We start from the raw sequence: 21,061 nt of genomic DNA on the forward strand, positions 1-21,061 counted from the left end.
CAAGACTCTTGCAGGCCAATCCTTTCACCAAGGGATGTGACCGTAACACCTTTGCTGTGGAGAACAGATTTTCTTGAGTACATCAAGGTGCCAGGTATCTCAGTCCTTTATCATCTTGTCTGAAATGTTCAGCAGACTGAGGTTCTCCTTCAGCACTTCATCCCATGTCTTCCTAGGTCTCTCTCTTCCATGAATTCCATCCACTTTTAGAGATCAGTACTTCTTTCTGAAGCTGTTGGCATCCCTCCACATCACAAGACCAAATCAGCACAATCTTCATGGAGAATATTAAATACTAATACTGGTTTTCAACTAACTATCATTTGATGAAAATACAGCAATTCTATCACTTAAAACATTTAAATAAAATGTAGGAATAAAAATTAATGGAACAGTTTTTGAGTTGTGAGATCACCTCTATTACTACTATTTCAATATGTTTCAAGGTAACAAATCCATTTGTATCTGCATATACAATATGAGAATGAGAATAAATTCTGTGGAATTTTATCTAAATTATGTGTTTTTTGGCATCATCACGATACAACCACTACAAACTTGAACAAGAAAAGTCTTGAACACACATAAATGCATCCCCCAGCTTATATACAAATGCTATACTTCACAATATTCTACAAACTCTCATAGTAACCTCCCTCCCTCCCCCTCTATTTCTTACACACCCAATCATACATACATACATGCATACATACATACGTACATACATACATACATACATACATATATACATACATACATACATACATACATGCATACATACCATTATTCTATCCAAACTATCCAGATCATAAGTTCAGGTTTATACCTGTAATTATTGGGATGCTGAGATATGTAACACACTCCCTAAATACCAATATCAAGAACATAGGCTTCTCGAAACCAGAAGGGAGAAAGCTGATTTGAAGATTACAAATCCAAGCCATCACTGGAACTATCTAGAAGTTTATCATTTAATTATATATATGAGCATGTCAAGACATGCAGCTATGCATGAAAATACATACATAAAACAAAACATACAAATCTGCACGCACACACACACACATACACACACACACACACACACACACACACACACACACCACACACACATACATACATACATACATACAAAAAATACACTGGTGATGTTGTTGAAATTCCAATGAAGGAGCCTTGGATCTCAGTTAGAAACCAGCTCTTTCTCTATTGGTAAGAAATCTTGAAATAAAACTGAATAATGACACACACACACACACACGCACATATATATATATATATATATATATATATATATATAAACCAAGAGAGAAGATGGAGATAAGATTAATAAAAATTTATTAATATATCTATTAATGCATGAATAATTTATTAAACAATTGTATGTCTGGTCAATGTATTAATAAATTTTTATTAATCTTATCTCCATTTTTTTCTGTGTTTCTATAATAATAATATATATATGTGCATGCCTATATTATAAGGATGGCTGATCCCTCTTATGTTATAGAGCAGTTACTGTTTATATCTCGCCCAGAGATTTATTATTGTTTTCGAACAGATTTTCTACACCAGTGACTGTGGTTACTGTGAAAATCTATATATATCCAGCCTGCAGAGGAAGTCCCTCAACGAAGAGCGGTGCTTACCATACGTTGACAAGAGGCAGTAACCTCGAAACCGGTCCGTGTGTAGTATCCGTATCTTCGGGGAGGTTGATCTCCCTTTGCTGGCTGGCAAGGACACCGAGATGGTGTCAGCTCTTCTGGTGACGTCGATGTTCGCCTGGGGCTAAATGCATCAGTAACACCCCCACCACCCCGCCCTGACCCTAGCCACATTCAGATGGCTGATCCCTCTTATGTTATATATATATATATAGAAAAATATATATGCATATATTTTTTATTCATCATATATAAATATATATGTATATATATCAGGTAGTAAAGAAATTCTGTTTTGTTTCCTTTTAAGTAAATATCTACTTAAATCTTAAAGTGTTTAACTTCTCAGTTCTGTTTTAAAATATGGCAAAATCGTTTGTATATAATTTTCTTTCATTTTCTTTCACATTTCGTCAATTGTATCATAAGTGAAGTTGTTGTATTGGACCCATGTTGACTCCGATCAAAGAACATATTCATCACTTTATTCTTTAGGAATTACAATAAGGCAACAGTGCAGGTGTAGCAGCAAAATCACTCCAAAAGACTTACGGTGATGGCATAGTGACTGACAGAACATGCAGAAGATGGTTTCCATGAGTCAGGAATGAAGACTACCACCTGTTGGATGAATCAAGAGAGGCATCCAAGGGTATTAAATCCTGATATATTGAAAGTTACCACTGAAGTAAACCCAGCTGTTACAGTTTAGAAACTAAGCACCGGCTTCAATGTGAGCCATACAGCTATTCTTCACAAACTGAAAAGAATTGGTAAAGTGACAAAGTTTCGAAAATGGATCACACATGATCTCTCTGCAGAGATGGTTGCAAACAATACATTGACTGCTGTGCATCATTACGATCATATGAGCTACAAGTGCTTTTTTTTACCTTAATGTTATGCAAAAATGCCAGATGAGAAAAACTAAAACAGCATTGCATTTTATTACATGGAGATAAAATAAAGAAATGCAGAATCAACTTTCAAATATAAAAGATAAACAGAACAACTAACAATGTCAAGAGAGTAGAAACACCGTTGGATAAAACTTCAAACTGTTTCGTTAAACTTTATGAGACAAATGCAAAACATAAGGATATATATAACGACACATAACATATAATATACAGAGTGTGGACAATATTTGAGGACACATGCATTTTTAGTCATTTTATTTTAATAATTTTTATTGAACTTCAGTTTCAGAAAATGACAAGGACAGGTTCTATTTTTACTAATGATTGTTACCAGCGTCGCCTTACTGGCACTTGTAAAAACATTTGAGCAAGGTCATTGCCGGTACCGCCTGACTGGCCCCCATGTCGGTGGCATGTAAAAGCACCCACTACACTCTCGGAGTGGTTGACGTTAGGAAGGGCATCCAGCTGTAGAAACTCTGCTAGATCAAGATGGGAGTCTGGTGCAGCCATCTGGTTCGCCAGCCCTCAGTCAAAATCGTCCAACCCATGTTAGCATGGAAAGCGGACGTTAAACGATGATGATGATGATGATGAAATGAAAAGGCATGCTGTGATTGTGGCTTTGAAAGCTGAGCATGGTGATTTAGAAATTTTGTAAGATCTTTTGTTCACAAGATTCGGTATGAGTTAGAGAAAGAGGATGGAGATGTATTACTGGTATCAAAGCATGAAAAACATTCCCAACACTCTGATGCTATCAGGACACTTGAATTTATTTAGGAAGTTTAGCAAAACATTGAAGATAATCCAGAAAAATCAATGAGGTCAATTGCAAAAAAATTTTGTGTGTCAGAAAAAAACAATCAGAAATGTTGTGCACGAAGACATCAGAAACAAATCTTACACGATGAGGAGAGGTCAATTCATGCCAGAAAAAAAAAAAGAAAACTGTTTAATCAGATCCAAACGACTTCTGAACAAACTTAAATATCCACTAGAAGATGGTGAGATTTGGTTTTTCTCAGATGAGAAAAACTTTGAACAGGACCAGAAAGCTAACAGAAGAAATGACAGATGGCTATGTGCAGACCCTTCTGAGGTTCCAAGAGTAATGCAAACAAAATTTCCTGCAAGTTTCATGGTTTTGGGTGTTGTTAAGCAATGAAGGATATGTGATGCCTCCTCACTTTTTTTCCACAAGGCCTTAGGATGAATGCTGCTGCATATATTGAGGTTCTGGATAAAGTTGTTAAACCTTGGGTCAACAGCATATGCAATGGAAGGTCTTAAGATTCTGCACCATCACACAAGGCTCAAATGACACAAGAATGGATGGCCAACAATTTGCATGATTACATCACCCCCCTACACTTAGCCTCCTAATTCTATAGATCTCAATCAACTGGACTACTATTTATAGGGCATCATTGAGAAAAATGTCAATGGGCACGCCCATAGCACCAAAGATTCTTCGAAAGCTGCCATAGTTCAAGTTGTGTCCAATACAAACAAGGACCACTTAATCTGAGCTTGTAAATGATTTCGACCCTGCACAGAGTCAGTTATTGATGCTTATGGTGGTTTTATTGGATGAAATTACTAAATTGATAATTCAGCTTTATGTTTTTGTTATTTTCCTAAAGATACAGTTTTTTCCTGTTATCATACAAGCATTATATTAAAACCATAAATCTGTTCTCAAATACTATCTGGAGAGCTCAGTGATGATGCATTTTCATCAGGAAGAACCAAATTCTTCATGCTCCACAAACCCAGTCTCTTTCGTCAAATGTCCTCTCTCAAATGATTCAAAACATCACAGTAGAACTCCAACTAAATGATAATAATGATCTCTTTTGTATTAAATAATAATGACAATAAAACTAGCATACAAGCCAGGATGAATTCATCTTATATCACTTTCAAATCTCAGAGCTAATCCCTTACACCCGTAGCTCATAATTTTATGTAAAATTACAACAATGTAAAGGTACAATATGTGATACAAATCAGTGCATTAAAGTGTATGTATCAGTATGATAAAGGAGTCAGTGTGGTAAATACAGATAAAAGTATAATTGATTCATTCTTACCTGTTCTCCAATCAATAAAACTGCTTTACATTGCTTTGCAACCAAATGGATAAGGAAATCAGTGCGTACATTGTCAATGTTTGGAATTAAGATTGTTGTGTAGTCTGGAGTAGAATCCTTAGGGTATACGTATTGAGTTATCTATCAAAAACAAAACAACCCAACATAACATGTAGACTTGACAGTGGAGAATAGAAATTATTAAATTATCAAACATCAACAAAAAAAAGGATTGCACCTAGAAAGTTACCCTCCTAGACACAAGTCCGGGCAAGGTTGTTTATGGAAGGCCAGCAGTCGCCCATGCATACCAGCCTCCCCTCTCCACGCCACCAGTGTTAACCAAGGGAAAAACAAAAGTCAATACAGCTTGGCACCAGTGACGTCGCAACTCATTTCTACAGCAGAGTGAACTGGAGCAACGTGAAATAAAGTGCCTTGCTCGAGAACACAACACGCAGCCCGGTCCGGGATTCGAGCTCACAACCTCACGATCGTAAGCTCGACGCTCTAACCACTGAGCCATGTGCCTTCACAAACATCAACAAAACCCAGTTCAGAATAGTACAACAAATTTTATCTGCTGTAATTGTTCAAGCATTTATAATATTTCATTGAGATTGTCTAGTGTTCCTACGAGGTAGTATCAAAAGGTTCCCGAACTAGTTATATTTAATAAAAAATAACTTATTTACCTAAGTTTTAACATCATCTCCTTTGAAATAGTCACCTTGAACAACAGTATACTATTCCAGCATTTCTGCCACTTTTAGAATCTGAATCTTGACAACAGTGTTAAAATGGCGACCTTTAAGCTGTAATTTTCATCTTGGAGAAGAGATGGAAGTGCACAGGGGCTAAATCTGGCCAATAGGACAAGTGTAGAAGTGATACCATGTTGTTTTTGGCGAGAAACTCACAAGCGAGGAGAGCTCAGTGATGATGCGTTGTCACCATAAAGAACCAAATTCTTCATGCTCCACAGACCCAATCACTTTTGTCAAATGTCTTCCCTCAAATGCTTCAAAACGTCACAGTAGAACCCTTAATTGACAGTCTGGCCCTGGGGAGCAAATTCTCAATACACAATACCACATTTCCATAGATGATGCTCATGGTAGGTCTTCCAGACCACTCATCATCTTCCAGAGATGTTCTTCTACTTTTGAAGCACCTGTGCCACTTAAAACATTGTGTACAGCCCATTGCCTCATCGCCATAAGCTTGTTGAAGCATGCTCAATGTCTCTGCAGCAGACTTCCTAAGTTTAACACAAAATTTCATGTTGGCTCTTTGTCCCAACATTTTGTCCATGACATAAAATCATAGACTTCAGCATACACACGATCATAATAACACAAATTTCACAACTTGCAAAGTAAACATAACTATGTCACTCGGCACACTGCCTCATGAAAGTCAGTGCTATGCTACAGAACTAATTCAGGAACCTTTTGATACCACCTTGTAACTATCATACAGGAAAGTTTGCTTCTACTGTTACAATAACACATGGTGAGCTGGCAGAATCGTTAGCACACTGGACGAAATGCTTAGCGGTATTTCGGTATGTTCTGAGTTCAAATTCCGTTGAGGTCAACTTTATCTTTCATCCTTTTGGGGTCGATAAATTAAGTACCAGTTGCATACTGGGGTTCATCAAATCGACTGGCTCCCTCCCGCAAAATTTCAGGCCTTGAGCCTATAGTAGAAAGGATTTCTGATGTTGAGAGTATTAATAAAAATGAAACTGAAGAGAAACATTTTAGAAAGAAAATGACACCATTTAGTGAAGTTTGTAATAAAAATATATCCATCCAGTTTTCAGGACTGGTGCCAGGGCCAGAAATTATACAGATATCATCCGGTTGAAGTGACTTGGATTACATTTTTATTGGGTAATAGCATCCATGGTCACTGAGTCTACAAATGCTAACAGTAATATAACAGAAACTTGATGACTGTGGTCATTGACCTCTGTCCAGCATTATGTAAATGTTGCCATTAGTCAGTGGAGGACTTTTTTATTGAGATTACACATCCACCATGCTGCTTCCCATGGCTTCACCTGTGACCCTAGTTGGGTGGCTGTTTGGTGCTATGCCTAATTGCTAGGCAACACTGTTTGGTCTAGCATGGCTTATTTCTATATTCAATACTGAAGCCCTATATCTTTTGACCATTTCCCTTTTTGTCAATTGTCCTAGTCATGTAGCCTACTGATTAGGATTCCTGATTTAATCAAGTCCCAGACAGAACACAGAAATAGTATTTTCAAATATACTTTACACTATATATTTATGGAGAATGGAGAATTATAAGCTGAAAAAACAAATAAGCAGAAGATAAATGGAATATCATGTTCATGAATGATGAGTCATAAATGAAGATGAGAGGAAACCCTTTGACATTTTAATGGAAATATGTTCAACAATATATTAGGATCCATGCTGAACCAGAGACTTGTACTAATTATCGAACTTGGATAAAAAAATTTAAACGTAAGTTTGTTTTATTGATAAAACTCAAAGAACTATTTTTAGACAGGAACAAAACTTTATCTAGTGTAGTTTTTCTTACTTATATAATCTATACAGGAAAGTTTCCATTGATGAAGCCATGGTTGGTTATAAAGAATTTAAGAATTCCTACAGTATATTCCACTAAAACCTTCAATGTTGTTGTTGTTGTTGTTCAGGTCACTGCTTGGAATCAAATTCAGAATCTTGGGGTTAGTAGCCTGTGCTCTTAACCACTATGCCATATGCTCGTGGGCAATTATTAAGTGAATTTTAGGGCTTATAAATCTAATATTTTTTCTATCCTTCCTTCATAACTGCACTCGGTCTGCTTAGGAGGTTGTTGTGTCCTAGCATATGTGCTGCTTCTTTTAGTGTTCTTATTTTCCCGTAGTGTTCTCTGTCTATTATTTGAACTTCACCCCACAGGGGGAGGTGGTCTCTATTTTTCCATACATGATCAGCTATACCCAACTTATCAATATCTCCTCATGTCACAGCTTTGCAATGTTGGTCTACTCTTATTTTGAGGGTGCGGCATGTTTTACCTTTGTATAACCTACCACAGCTGCATGGGATGGAGTACACGCAGTCTTTGGTCATATTCTCCTCTATTGGTGGTTTTACTCGAAGGAGATATTTGGAAAGTGTTGTATTACTCTTGAATACTGTCCTGGTGTCATATGGGCTGCATATCATTTGTATCTTTTCGGAGAGGCCTTTGACACAACGTAGACAGACTGTGGAGAGTTTATTGGTCCCATCCTCACTCTTCTTCATAATTGGAGTGGATAGTATACTTTTGGGGCAGTTGTTGCTTAACAGACCATTATATGTGGCGTAGTGGTTAAGAGCATGGGCTACTAACCCCAAGATTCCAAGCTTGATTCCAAGCAGTGAGTTGAACAATAATAATAATAATAATAATAATAATAATAACATCGAAAATACCTTAGGAATGAGAACTGAGATTCAAAATTTCCCCAAGACACACGAAGAAGGCTGGAGAGTATATCAGCCGAAACTTGTTAACAACAAACAAGATGAGGACAAATATCCATTGAATGTAAATAATGTAAATAATGTAAATAATGCACATAATTCCTTATCTCTTAAATATAGAACTGTATTACATAACTGTTATTCAAAAAAGATTGAATTTGATTGAATAAGATGTAGGAAGATGAAATTAAATGCTGCAATAAATTCAACATAACTCTAGTATCTTGGTTAATTCTACCACTTCATTATGTATTATTTTTAATCATGTGAAAAAGTGGTACCTATTCCAGAATAGATGTTTAGTCATCACAAGTGGAGCACTCATTTTGCTGTGCTTAGATTTTGCCAGAGTATGTCATTCCACTTCTGTTCTAAGATCATTAAATAAATACCAGTACCAGAGTTAGTTATATTCAACTGACTGTTATGTTTATCTTATGAAGCTTTTCACCTCATTGATATTGTCATTAGGGTCTGAGCTCAAGTTCTTCTTTGGATAAACTTTAACATATAGTTCTATCATGCATGCGTCATATGCTTCTGAAAATATGTCTTATGTTGAATAAGATGAAATATTGTTCTTGCAAGCCTGACTTACTTACCCTCTCAGACCAATGTTCCCACATTCCTTTATCAGACACAACATATTCAAATATTGTTTGTGATTCTGTGACGGGTGGCAATGGTATCGAAAAGCTTTCTTTCCAAAATATCTCAAGCTAAAAGATTTAAACAGAAATTTTGAAGAAATAAATAAAAATTATGATTATGTATTTTTTTTAAAGACACTTGATGTGAAATTGTGTGTTGAAACAGATATTGTTATATATTGGAGAGGGTCATATTTTTCCAAACTATTATCATTAACCTGAAGATTGACTATAATCTTAATTTGAATTTATTTCAATTGAATTTAAACTTAATTCTAATTTGAATTTAATTGTAGCCATGAAACGTACGTAGTGTTTTTACTTATATATTTATCATTCCTTTTATACTTTTTGAGATCTAGTTATAAGTTATATATTTAAAAAACAATAAAAAAAATTTATATATATATAAAATTTGTTATTTATGTATTGGTTTATATCTATCACTGTTTGAGTTGCATAATAGTGGTTTTATCTCTAATTCATAATTTATATATATATATATATTTGATCTTCACTTCAACTTTATTATTACTATCATTATTATTTAAATAGAATGAGCAGAACAGGAAGAGACTTGCAGGATATAGATTCACTGAAGATGATGAAAGACCTTTGACAAAGAAACTAAAATAATTATAATAAAGCTGAAGTGAAGACCAAATGTATAGTGTGTGTGTGTGTGTTTAATTGGCAAAATATGGCCATCCCCAAGTATAACAATAAATAAAAGATAATTTCCTGTTAGCATTATGAAATCACAATGATATTGCTTTGTTGCTCTGGCATCAGACACTCTGTTTGTTGAAGTACAAAGCTAACACTAGTTGTCAACTAGTTAGACACATAGACGCGGGAGTGGTTGTGTGGTAAGTAGCTTGTTTACCAACTACATGGTGATGGGTTCAGTCCCACTGTGTGGCACCTTGGGCAAGTGTCCCCTACTATAGCCTCGGGCCTTGTGAGTGGATTTCGTAGACGGAAACTGAAAGAAGCCCATCGTATAAATGTATGTATATATGTATGTGTGTGTATATGTTTGTGCGTCTGTGTTTGTCCCCCTGACATCGCTTGACAACCGATGCTGGTGTGTTTACATCCCCGTAACTTAGCGGTTCGGCAAAAGAGACCAATAGAATAAGTACTAGGCTTCCAAAGAATAAGTCCTGGGGTCGATTTGCTCGACTAAAAGGCGGTGCTCCAGCATGGCTGCAGTCAAATGACTGAAACAAGTAAAAGACACACACACACACACACACACAAACACACAAACACACACACACACCAGGCTTCTGTGCAATTTGTTTCTAGTAAATTCACTCACAAGGTATTTGGGACTTTTATAGAAGAAGCCCAAACTACCATGCTGTAGGACAGGACCGTAAAGTGAGCTTCTGAACCGCATGGCCTGTTTTGCTCTTATAATATTTTATATTAATCTTTCATGACATGCTACAAAGTGACAAAGCGACTAGCATAAATTCTGTCTTTGTCTTATGATGCTGTTCAAAAGTTTACTGGTCTCATGCAAAGGCAAAGTCAACAGAGGTCATGGAGATATTTCAAGGCAAATTTAATGATGTTACTAATGAAATCTGTATGAACTTAATTGATAAAAAAAACAAGTACCCAACTATCTCTAAATTTTATCTAGCTGACTTCTATCTTTTATCTTTTATCTTTTACTTGTTTCAGTCATTCGACTGTGGCTGTGCTGGAGCACTGCCTTTAGTCAAGCAGACTGATAGCTTAGTTAAGCCTATATACAGAAAAATCAACTGGGAATGAGAGTGTGTTAATCTCCCTCTTTACTCTTTTACTCTTTTTCTAGTTTCAGTCATTTGACTGTGGCCATGCTGGAGCACCGCCTTTAGTCAAGCACACCGACCCCAGGACATATTCTTTGTAAGCCTAGTATTTATTCTATCAGTCTCTTTTGCCAAACAGCTAAGTAACAGGGACGTAAACACACCAGCATCGGTTGTTAAGCAATGTTGGGGGGACAAACACAAACACATAAACACACACACACATACATATATATATACATATATACGATGGGCTTCTTTCAGTTTCTGTCTACCAAATGCACTCACAAGGCTCTGGTCGGGCTGAGGCTATAGCAGAAGGTACTTGCCCAAGATGCCATGCAGTGGGACTGAACCCGGAACCATGTGGTTTGCTAAGCAAGCTACTTACCACATAGCCACTCCTGCGCCTGTAGAATTCTACTCCTGTAGAATTTTTTTTTTGTTACGTTCTGTTATACACCATGTGGGCAAAAGCAGTTGACCTCTGAGAAAAGCCCACAAAACTGGAAGTCCCTTTACTAGCTAGGTCATAGTGAAATTCCTTTCTACAGTTCATCTGTTATCAGTCCTCGGGCAGTGCTCTACAGACTTCCATTTTGTACTATGTACATATATTATTTATATTTGAAGAATGTGCACAAATATCTCTTAATTTAAACATACACACAAGTTATTCATGCATAAAATGAGCATATATTCACATGTATATACACTCAAATAATTGATGTAAAGCATAATAACATGTCTCATACTATAGATAATGTTAGTAGACTTTCAGTCTTCAAATTTTCTTAAATGTTAATATCATATGCCTCAATACCACAACAGTAAAAACATCTATATGCACTAAGAATTACTTGCCTAATAAATACAAGTAATGATAACAAGCATTCACTAAAACTGTAATGTATTTATATATTTATTTATAAACACACACACACACACTTACATAAGTTGAGAATTATACAGGAGAAAATTACACCGACTTGCAGGTATACATACAGATTTGACTAATAACATCAGATATGTATGTATGTATGTATGTATGGATGGATGGATGGATGTGTATGTGTGTATGTGTGTGTGTATTTGTGTGTGTGCATGTATTTTTTTCTCTAGTTTCAGCTCAGAGCTGCGGCCATGCTGATGCACCGTATGTATATATGTATGCATGCATGTATGGATGGATGTATGTGTATGTATGTATGTGTATGTGTGTGTGTATTTGTGTGTGTGCATGTATGTATATATGTATGCATGCATGTACAGATGGATGGATGTGTACGTGTATGTATGTGTGTGTGTGTGTATTTGTGTGTGTGCATGTATGTATATATGTATGCATGTATGTATGTATGTATGTATGTATGCATGTATGCATGTATGGATGGATGTGTATGTATGTATGTATGTGTGTGTGTATTTGTGTGTGTGCATGTATGTATATATGTATGTATGCATGTACAGATGGATGGATGTGTACGTGTATGTATGTATGTGTGTGTGTATTTGTGTGTGTGCATGTATGTATATATGTATGCATGTATGTATGTATGGATGGATGTGTATGTATGTATGTATGTATGTGTGTGTGTATTTGTGTGTGTGCATGTATGTATATATGTATGTATGCATGCATGCATGCATGCATGTATGTATGTATGTTGTATGTATGTATGTATGTATGTATGTATGTATGTATGTATGTATGTATGTATGTGTGTGCATGTATGTATATATGTATGTATGTATGTATGTATGTATGTATGTATGTATGTGTATGTATGTGTGTGTGCATGTAAGTATGTATGTATGTGTGTGTGCATGTATGTATATATGTATGCATGCATGTATGTATATATGTATGCATGCATGCATGTATGTATATATGTATGCATGCATGTATGTATGTATGTATGTATGTATGTATGTATGTATGTATGTATGTATCTAAGCATATATGAATGTATGCATGCATGTATGTATGTACAGTTTGCCAAGCTAACTATAAATAAATGGTAAATACAACCTTTAATCTGTCATCAAGTTCCAGCAAAGAACCTAGGGACCACATCAATGCGAAAACAACAATATTTTGAAGTTTTTCGGTAGCTATATCTTTCAATTCTTCCTCTCCAGGCAGATATCCTTCCATAATTGTTAGGGCTTGTGCAACATAATTGCATTCAAGCAGCTGTATATTTAAAAAAAAACCCAGTTATAACAACAACAGTGACAAGTAATATCAATAATTTTTCAATTATCACATGTATGTTCACTTTTAATTGTTTTTTTTCATTACATGTAGCAGTTGCAAAATAAAAGCAACACTGACTGTTTTCTGCAAGAATGAGCAAAACCTCAAATAAAAAAACTTCTCGCAATAAATTTTAAAGGAGATAACTGTCATAGAGACATCAGTGCTGCATTTAACCAGTTGGGATGCTGGATCACAAAAAAAAAAAAAGATCTTTATTTTAGAAAGATTAATTTAATTCTGAATTACAAGGATCCATAGGATAATTTTTATTTTGGAGAACCATCCAAACATGGCCATTGCCAGCAGCGCCTCGACTGGCCTCCGTGCCGGTGGCACATAAAAAGGACTAACCAATTGTGGCCGTTGCCAGCCTCGCCTGGCACCTGTGTCAGTGACACGTAAAAAGCACCCACTACACTCATGGAGTGGTTGGCATTAGGAAGGACATCCAGCTGTAGAAACACTGCCAGATCAGACTGGGCCTGGTGCAGCCTCCTGGCTTCCCAGACCCCGGTGGAACTGCCCAACCCATGCTAGCATGGAAAGCGAACGTTAAACGATGATGATGATGTAGAATAAAGAGGATCAGTGAAACCAGTTATCTAGATAAGACATTGCTCTACTGCTTGCTGCATTTTCTGTGGATGCAACCACAGGCTAATTAATCACTTCTCAGGATTGCTGCTGCTCATAACAAATGAGTTAGATCAAGTGCAGCATTTTGGTAGAGCTAGGTTGATCCACTTATTTGTTGCTAGTTACATATCATGCCGTAGGCATGCAACAGCAACAGTGATGAGATACAGAGTATAATTTAACATTTGGTTGTCTGTCACTGATCCACACTAATTTGTTCCAGTTGGATCAGGTGAAAACTGGCTGCAGGGTTCACTGATTACTTTTAAGGGAGACCAAAAAAATTTTAACCAGAATATTTCAATATCTTGTGAAATTCTTTAAATTATTTAGCTCATGCAATATAGAAAAACAGGAAAAATAAAAAATTAAATTCTATAATCTTAAAGATGATGCATCCTGTAAATTAAATTCCAAAACCTATGCATAGAACGAGGAAATAATTTATTATCATATTAGCTTTAGCTGACACAATGAACACTGCTAATCCCTATAATGATGTCAATAAAGCCTTATTCAATATAAGGTAGTCATTAAACTCAACAAAATGTTTCTTTATACATATGCAGTTTTAACAATAGATCAATATAAATACGATACATAATATTTTCTTAGAGCATTGCTTTAAAGGTGATCAGCTCTTGTAACACATTACTCTAACCTATTTATTTTTCATGATATTTTTGATATTTTTTCAAAACTAATCTTCATTTTTAACTATCTTTCATCACATTTTGTCAGCAAAAGCTGACTAAAATTTGATTGATTGTTTATTACAAATCTGACTCTAAGGAAAATTTTTGAAACAATATTCATTAAAATGTCCTTCATAACTATTATCAAGCTGATTCATATAATATGAAAATTTAGAATCTATTTTTCTGTTTATGTGTACTTTGAATCTTGTGAAAATAGTTGATTGCAACACGAAAGTACGTGGACTCATATACTCTCAAATATTTACGTCTTTTAAGTAAAATCCCTTCCAGTAAATTTCTGGGTTCTGGAATCCTTATTTGTTATCAAAAGGATAGTTTTATTTTTCTTCCATTCACAAAAAGGAACCAACAGAATACAACATATGTTCACAAATAAGCACACAGTTATACTTACGAAAATAGACACCTCCCCCACCCACCCTCACATATAGAATCACACATACATGTATGGACATATTCACAAGACACATGTGCTTATGTGTTGTAAGACTGATAGAGAAAGAAACAGAGAGGCAGAGATAGGTAGATGGAGAAATAGACAGATAAATAGGTAGGTAGGTAGGTAGGTAGGTAGAGTGTGTATGTGTGTGTGAGGTTATTTGTTACATATATATACATAATAGTAAACAAACAAACAGCTAATATTCCCCCACCTCCACCCAAAACACACATACAGTGGCGCCATTTAATTAAGAACATTAGTATACTAATGTCAAAATGCCATTTTTTATATTTTTTAAAGTTTTATATCAAAATACAGTAAATTTCACAAGCTTTAATACAGTATACAACTTTACAGCATAACATCAACATATTAATTTTAAATTAAAAATAAATTTTAATTATTGTAATTATAGCGCCATTTAATTTAAGAATGATTTGTAAAATTTTCTATTTTTGCCTTAAAATGTTTATTCTGAGATCAACAACAAAAAAAAAACAATAAGCTCACACAATCAGTATTTATTGTTGGATATCCAAAATTACTTAATACAGTTTTGTATCTGCAAAACATAGAATTGTTCAGATCATTTAATGCTGTTCCTGAAATTTTTTTCCCAATTTTAGCTAATAATATTTACAAAAAAACCATCCTTATTCTTTAGCTTACTACTTTGCACAGCTTTACCCAACCTTTCCCAAAGATTTTCGATGGGATTTAGGTCAGGTGACTGTGCCAGCCACTGCATCAACTGAATTCTCTTAGACCTAATGTAATCTCTGACTAGATGCGAGGCGTGTTTGAGGTTGTTGTCATGCTGGAATGTCCAAGATCGGCCCAAATGCTTTCAGGCGTATGGAAGCATAGTCTTCTCCAATATTTCTAGATAGGATTTACTATCCATAATGCCCTTGATTCTTATTATAAGACCATCACCTTTTCCATCTTTTCTCAACATTCCCCCCCCCCAACACCATCACACTTCCACTACTGTGCTTAATTATAGGCTGGATGCATTCTGGATGATATTCTTCGCCTATATGCCTTCTTACATACTTCCTGCCATCACTACTGGACAAGTTCAACTTTGACTCATCCAACCACAACACATTCGACCAATCTGCTGGGCTCCAATTCAAATGCTCTTTTGCAAACTGCATTCGGTACATCGATTTTTTAAAGAAATGTATGGCTTTTTGCAAGAGACTCTTCCTAGAAGTTCAAATTCTTTGAGATGTTTTTTTTTATGGTGGACACACCAATGGTATGTCCATGTTTTGCCCAGTTTCTTTTAAAATGACAACAACAGTCATTTTTCATTTTTTGGGGGACAGTCTATGAATGTATATATCCATTCTTGTGGTTGGTTGCTTTTCTTGGTTTCTCAGGCTGAGAGTGGTCTTTATAATCATTAGTTTCTTTACAAAGACGAACAGCATTGTAGACGACTGTTTTAGAGCAGCTAACTACGTTTGAAATAGATTTTATATGACCATTTCAGCCAACTAAGCTGAGTGATCCTCAGTCTGGGTTCTGGTATTAAGTTTTGTCTCTTACTCATCACAACTATTAAGTAACTTAAAAATTGTAACAGCATTCAAATTACCCAACATTTATATTAGTCAATAAGGAAAAAAAAAATGAAATTTTGCAAATTGTTCTTAAATTAAGTGGTGACGTAAATTACGCAAAATAAAGTTTATTTCTAATTCAAAGTTAATATGTTGATGTTATGCTGTAAAGTTGCATACCATATTAAAGCTCATGAAATTTTCTTTATTTTGATGTACATCTTTATTCACAATTTATAACTTGAATATACAAAAAATTTCATTTTAGCATTAGTATATTAATGTTCTTAAATTAAATGACACCATTGTACATTTATAATACATCCACACAGACACACACAGACACAAAGACACATATTTAGGCTGGTTCAGGGGCGTGTTACAGAGCAGTCAATGAGCAAACTATAGCCTAGGAGACTTTCTGAATAACATGCCTAATGCATTGTTTTAGTAGAGCATCTCATACTGGATATTCTATGGTATGTAGGCAGTTCTTCGCTCAAGTCAAACTGAGAGGAACAAAACAACTCTCAATCTAATGGCGAAAGGGTAGAGAAACATTGGGCCTATTGTGACATCTGAACAAGGCACTCAGTATTTAGCATGACTCACTCACGCTCTCTGTAACTGCACTATATTCCTGAGCATGGGAATCTCAATGCAATCAATTCGAAATAACAACCTGTTAAAATCATTGTCTTCACTGTTATTATCATCAGTGTTGATATAGTTGATGCTACTATCACCCTTATTTTGTGTGTGTGTGCACGTGGTGTATGTTTGAGTGAGTGTGTGTATATAAGCATGATACATGAGTGTGTGTGAAGACATATGGCCTTGTGCTTAGGACTCATGTTCATAAGGCCATGGATCATGGATTTGATCCACAGACATGGCAGTATGTTGTGTTCTTAAGCAAGGTGCTTCATTTTATGTTGATCCTCTCTACTCAGCTAAAAATGATTACCAGCCTGATGCCAACACATCTCTTTCTTTCTCTCTCTCTCTCACTCTCTCTCTCACTCTCTATTTCTCCTTGTAGCTATTACCACATGTATATTCTGCTGGATCAGGCCTAGATGAGTTGAGAGAGCATCTATGTCAGCTTGTGACTACACGGGCACTATACTTAGCTACCAAGTGGTAGCTAAGCAAGCATTGTGTGTGTGAGTGAGAGAGAGAGAGAGAGAGAGACATACAGACAGACAGACAGAGTTAGAGAGAGAGGGAGAGAGAGAGAGAGAGTGTTACTGAAATGGAAGTGAAGTCTTAAGAAAACAAAAATAGTATCTCAATTACAAATAATTCTGTCTACTCTGAGCACAAGGCCTGAGATTTTGACAGGAAGGTTTGGTTGATTTCTTCAACTTCAGCACTTATCTGGTACTCATTTCACAAATCCTGAAAGGATAAAAGTAAATCTGTCCTTGACAGAATTTCATCTCAGAGCATAAAGTGCTGGAAGAAATGTCACTAAGCGCTTTTCGGACACAGTGTCAATTCTGCCAGCCAACAGCTCTATCTTACAAATAATACAAGTATTTGTGTTTCGAAGAAGACATTTAATGCAAAATTAGTATGTTTCTCATATAACAAATTAGCCTCCAGGTGTTTTATTTTCCAGACAATGCAGGTGTTTCTTTCTAGTTAATATTATGTTAATAATCTTGCTTGTCAAGGAATGTGGTAAGCTATTCAATAGCAGTATTCTGAGAATAAACTAAGAGACTATGGCTTTTATTTTAACTGAAATTTAACCATTTAGCATTTAAGTCAATCATGTTCAACTTAAATATTCTACCTGTTTTATGTTAAAACCAACTAGATCTATCCTCTCACACCTACCCTGCAATGTCATTCTAAAAATAAAGAATCACATTCTCCAGAAAAATATCAAAGCTACAAGATATGTATGATTAATTGAAAACAACTGTGTTCAAACAAGCATTACATTTGCAGAGTAATTCTGAATGCCAAATGGTTAAGCTGTAATCCAGCATGTGTTTGTAATGTATCCTTAAAAATTAATTATGACTTTATAATGATACATACCTGCATTTTGGCACATAAATTTTGAAGTAAGAATATATAAGAGTTGGGAAAAGTCTCTTCGAATATGCCGTACACAATTGATCTTATCCCAAGTGGTTTCGTAGCAAGCCAGGCTAGAATGAAGATAAATGTTAATTTTAATACATTTAATTACCATTTCTTATTTAAACTGAAGGAGCTCACAAGAAAGTAACTTAACTAATTAAAATTACATTTGCTTAACTTGTATATTAGCATAATTTAACCTTGAACAATAAACTCATTCTAATCTACAGGAGATAGCAACATTTCACATTTCCTTTAGTGGGAAAAACTATTTGAAATGAACAAAATGCAGTTAACTTTTTCTAATGTGTACTTCTCCACCTTTTCATTTGGATTTATTGAAAATAATTAATCAGTTCTTGGTGAGGACCGTAGCCACTTCTCAGTTTCCTTTTTCTATAGAAGCAGTAAAATTTATTTTTGCCCAAAGAGGGAACTGACGAATTCTATTTGCCGGGAATGTAGCACAAGCAAATTTAATCACCTGCCCTTAGTGACATGATAGAATTTGGAGTAATAGCTTAACAGCATCTTCTGTGGTGACAGTGGTGGTGGTGGTGGTGCTGCTGCTTGTTTGTTTGTTGAGCGTCTCAGGACTGTCCGTGGTCCTTTGCTATTCATAAGACCTGCAGAAGAGAAAGCAGGTCAACCCCCGACACCAAGAGCATCGACGGATGAATGAATGCACATCCAGGCTCAGCAGTTGCGTAGGAAGTCGGGGACAAGAAGCAGGTAGGAAGAGTGAGAGAAAGTTAGAGCGAAAGAGTACAACAGGGGTCGCCATCACCCCCTGCCAGAGCCTCGTGGAGCTTTAGGTGTTTTCACTCAATAAACACACACAACGCTTGGTCTGGGAATCGAAACCACGATCCTTCAGCTGCGAGTCCGCTGCCTTAACCATTGGGCCATTGCGCCTCCACTTGCTGCTGCTGCTGCTAATAATAGTGAGGTTAGCAACTACAATGGTCATTACTTTGTTTTTAATATATTTTAAAATATTTTCGATTAAATCTATAATATATTTCTTTGTATGTTAATTCAAGGCATTGTTATTCAAATTAGTTTGAGAAGTTTAACTTAGTCATAATCTGAATATAGTTTAAATAACTTTTTAATCTGCTTTCCTCATTGAGAATAGAAGGTCAATATTCTTTCTTTTTTGAAGTTGTAAGAAGACTAGAAACTGGTCCGCTCAATCACGCATAGCCTATTCATGAAGAGATAAAAACTTGTACAAATACTGTTTACTTTTCATGTTCAGACTAAAATTACATGTTCGTTAAAACACAGTACATATATTACAAATTTTATGTTGTGCCTTTCCTGTGTAACACCAGCTATCAGAGACAGCAATTTCACTCTTCATCCCACATTTTGCCTTAGTCTTCATTGGATCATTTTATCAAAAATAGATAATTTTCACCTATCACCCAGTTCTCATTTTCATCAGATATCTGTAATCATTTTGCTTGCATAGATTTGGCAAATATCTTTGATCAGTCACTTCCTAAACTCACTTAAGCCTAAACCCTTTTCATTGTTCATATAATTTATTCTCCTCAACTCTTTCATGTCCAATAATTTTATCCCCTGCATTTACTGCTCTATCCATATATTACAAGTATGAACTTTATAGTTTGGCTTCATTATGAACAGAAAAATTATATTAAAATTAGTTTAAAATTTTTCTCAGATATTCTCTCACAAGCCACTGATGGTAAGCTGTCAATACTTATGCTGTGCATCTGACATTTATTTAATCACTTTGATAATGATTATTCACACTTTACAGCAGGTTATCTGAAATAGTTCAAGTCCTCTACAGCAAATAACTACATCTCTTGCTGAGTCCTGAACCACTAATTACCACAATTTAAATCTATCATTGTTTGAACTGTCACAGAAATCAAGCACCCTTCTGAGTGAGAAATAAAGTTTAGTCTCATTTCAGAAAAACTTCCTGTTTACACCCTGTGTTTGTATTTGCTTTTCATTCACTTGAATTTCTTTAGACTTTTTTTGCTCCAACTTTTGAATATCCTGCCAAGATACTTCAAACAGTGATCAAATAACCTACCTCATATATGAATTATATGACTGGAACATATAATTTTGGAATTTATTTTGTCAGTTTAGTAAAGGATAAACTGGGGTTAGTAAAGATAGAACTGCAGAACTAGAATTTTTACTATAACTCATTGTAATGAAATGAAATCCTAATTTGTTCGACTTTTCACCAGCATTAATAAAATCAATTTTATAGAAAATCCTAAGAAATAAAAACTGTTGTAAATCACTTAACAGTTCTTAAAATTCTCTTTAAACTTTTAACCTTCAGTTCTGTTATAAATACACCACTTCAACAGAAGAAATTTTGGATTGTTCCCAAATATTCTACTTTAATAAAATCCCTTTGCATGAGGTTGAATTTATGAACAATGGCATAAAACTATAAAGTAACATTGATTCTGGCTTCTACCTGGCAAGGACACTGAACTTGAGAGCTGTTCTTGAAAATATAGTAGTAATACTATTGATAAAGTCAGGAATCAAAGGAACTAATAATGATGTAAGATAGTAGCAATTAGTCCACAGAAGTATTTAGTTGATATGTGGAGTGAAGAATCAGGCCTTGCATTTTGTCTGAGAGCAAGGTACAGAGAGAAAGTGG

The 21,061-nt window shown here is 35.3% G+C and overlaps 1 protein-coding gene across 1 annotated transcript in view; it reads right to left on the reverse strand.

Moving 5' to 3' along the window:
• LOC115215439 (dynein heavy chain 5, axonemal-like) overlaps positions 1–21,061 on the reverse strand; it is a 370,977-nt gene that overhangs the window by 124,834 nt on the left and 225,082 nt on the right. Inside the window, exons 37-40 of the mRNA XM_036506013.1 lie at positions 18,346–18,458; positions 12,695–12,859; positions 8,807–8,923; positions 4,684–4,824 (exon numbers count right to left, since the gene is read on the reverse strand). Of these exons, the coding sequence (XP_036361906.1) occupies positions 4,684–4,824; positions 8,807–8,923; positions 12,695–12,859; positions 18,346–18,458 (536 nt within the window). The remainder of the gene's footprint in view (positions 1–4,683; positions 4,825–8,806; positions 8,924–12,694; positions 12,860–18,345; positions 18,459–21,061) is intronic.

This window comes from Octopus sinensis, linkage group LG9 (assembly GCF_006345805.1).
Source record: "Octopus sinensis linkage group LG9, ASM634580v1, whole genome shotgun sequence".
Lineage (NCBI taxonomy): Eukaryota > Metazoa > Mollusca > Cephalopoda > Octopoda > Octopodidae > Octopus > Octopus sinensis.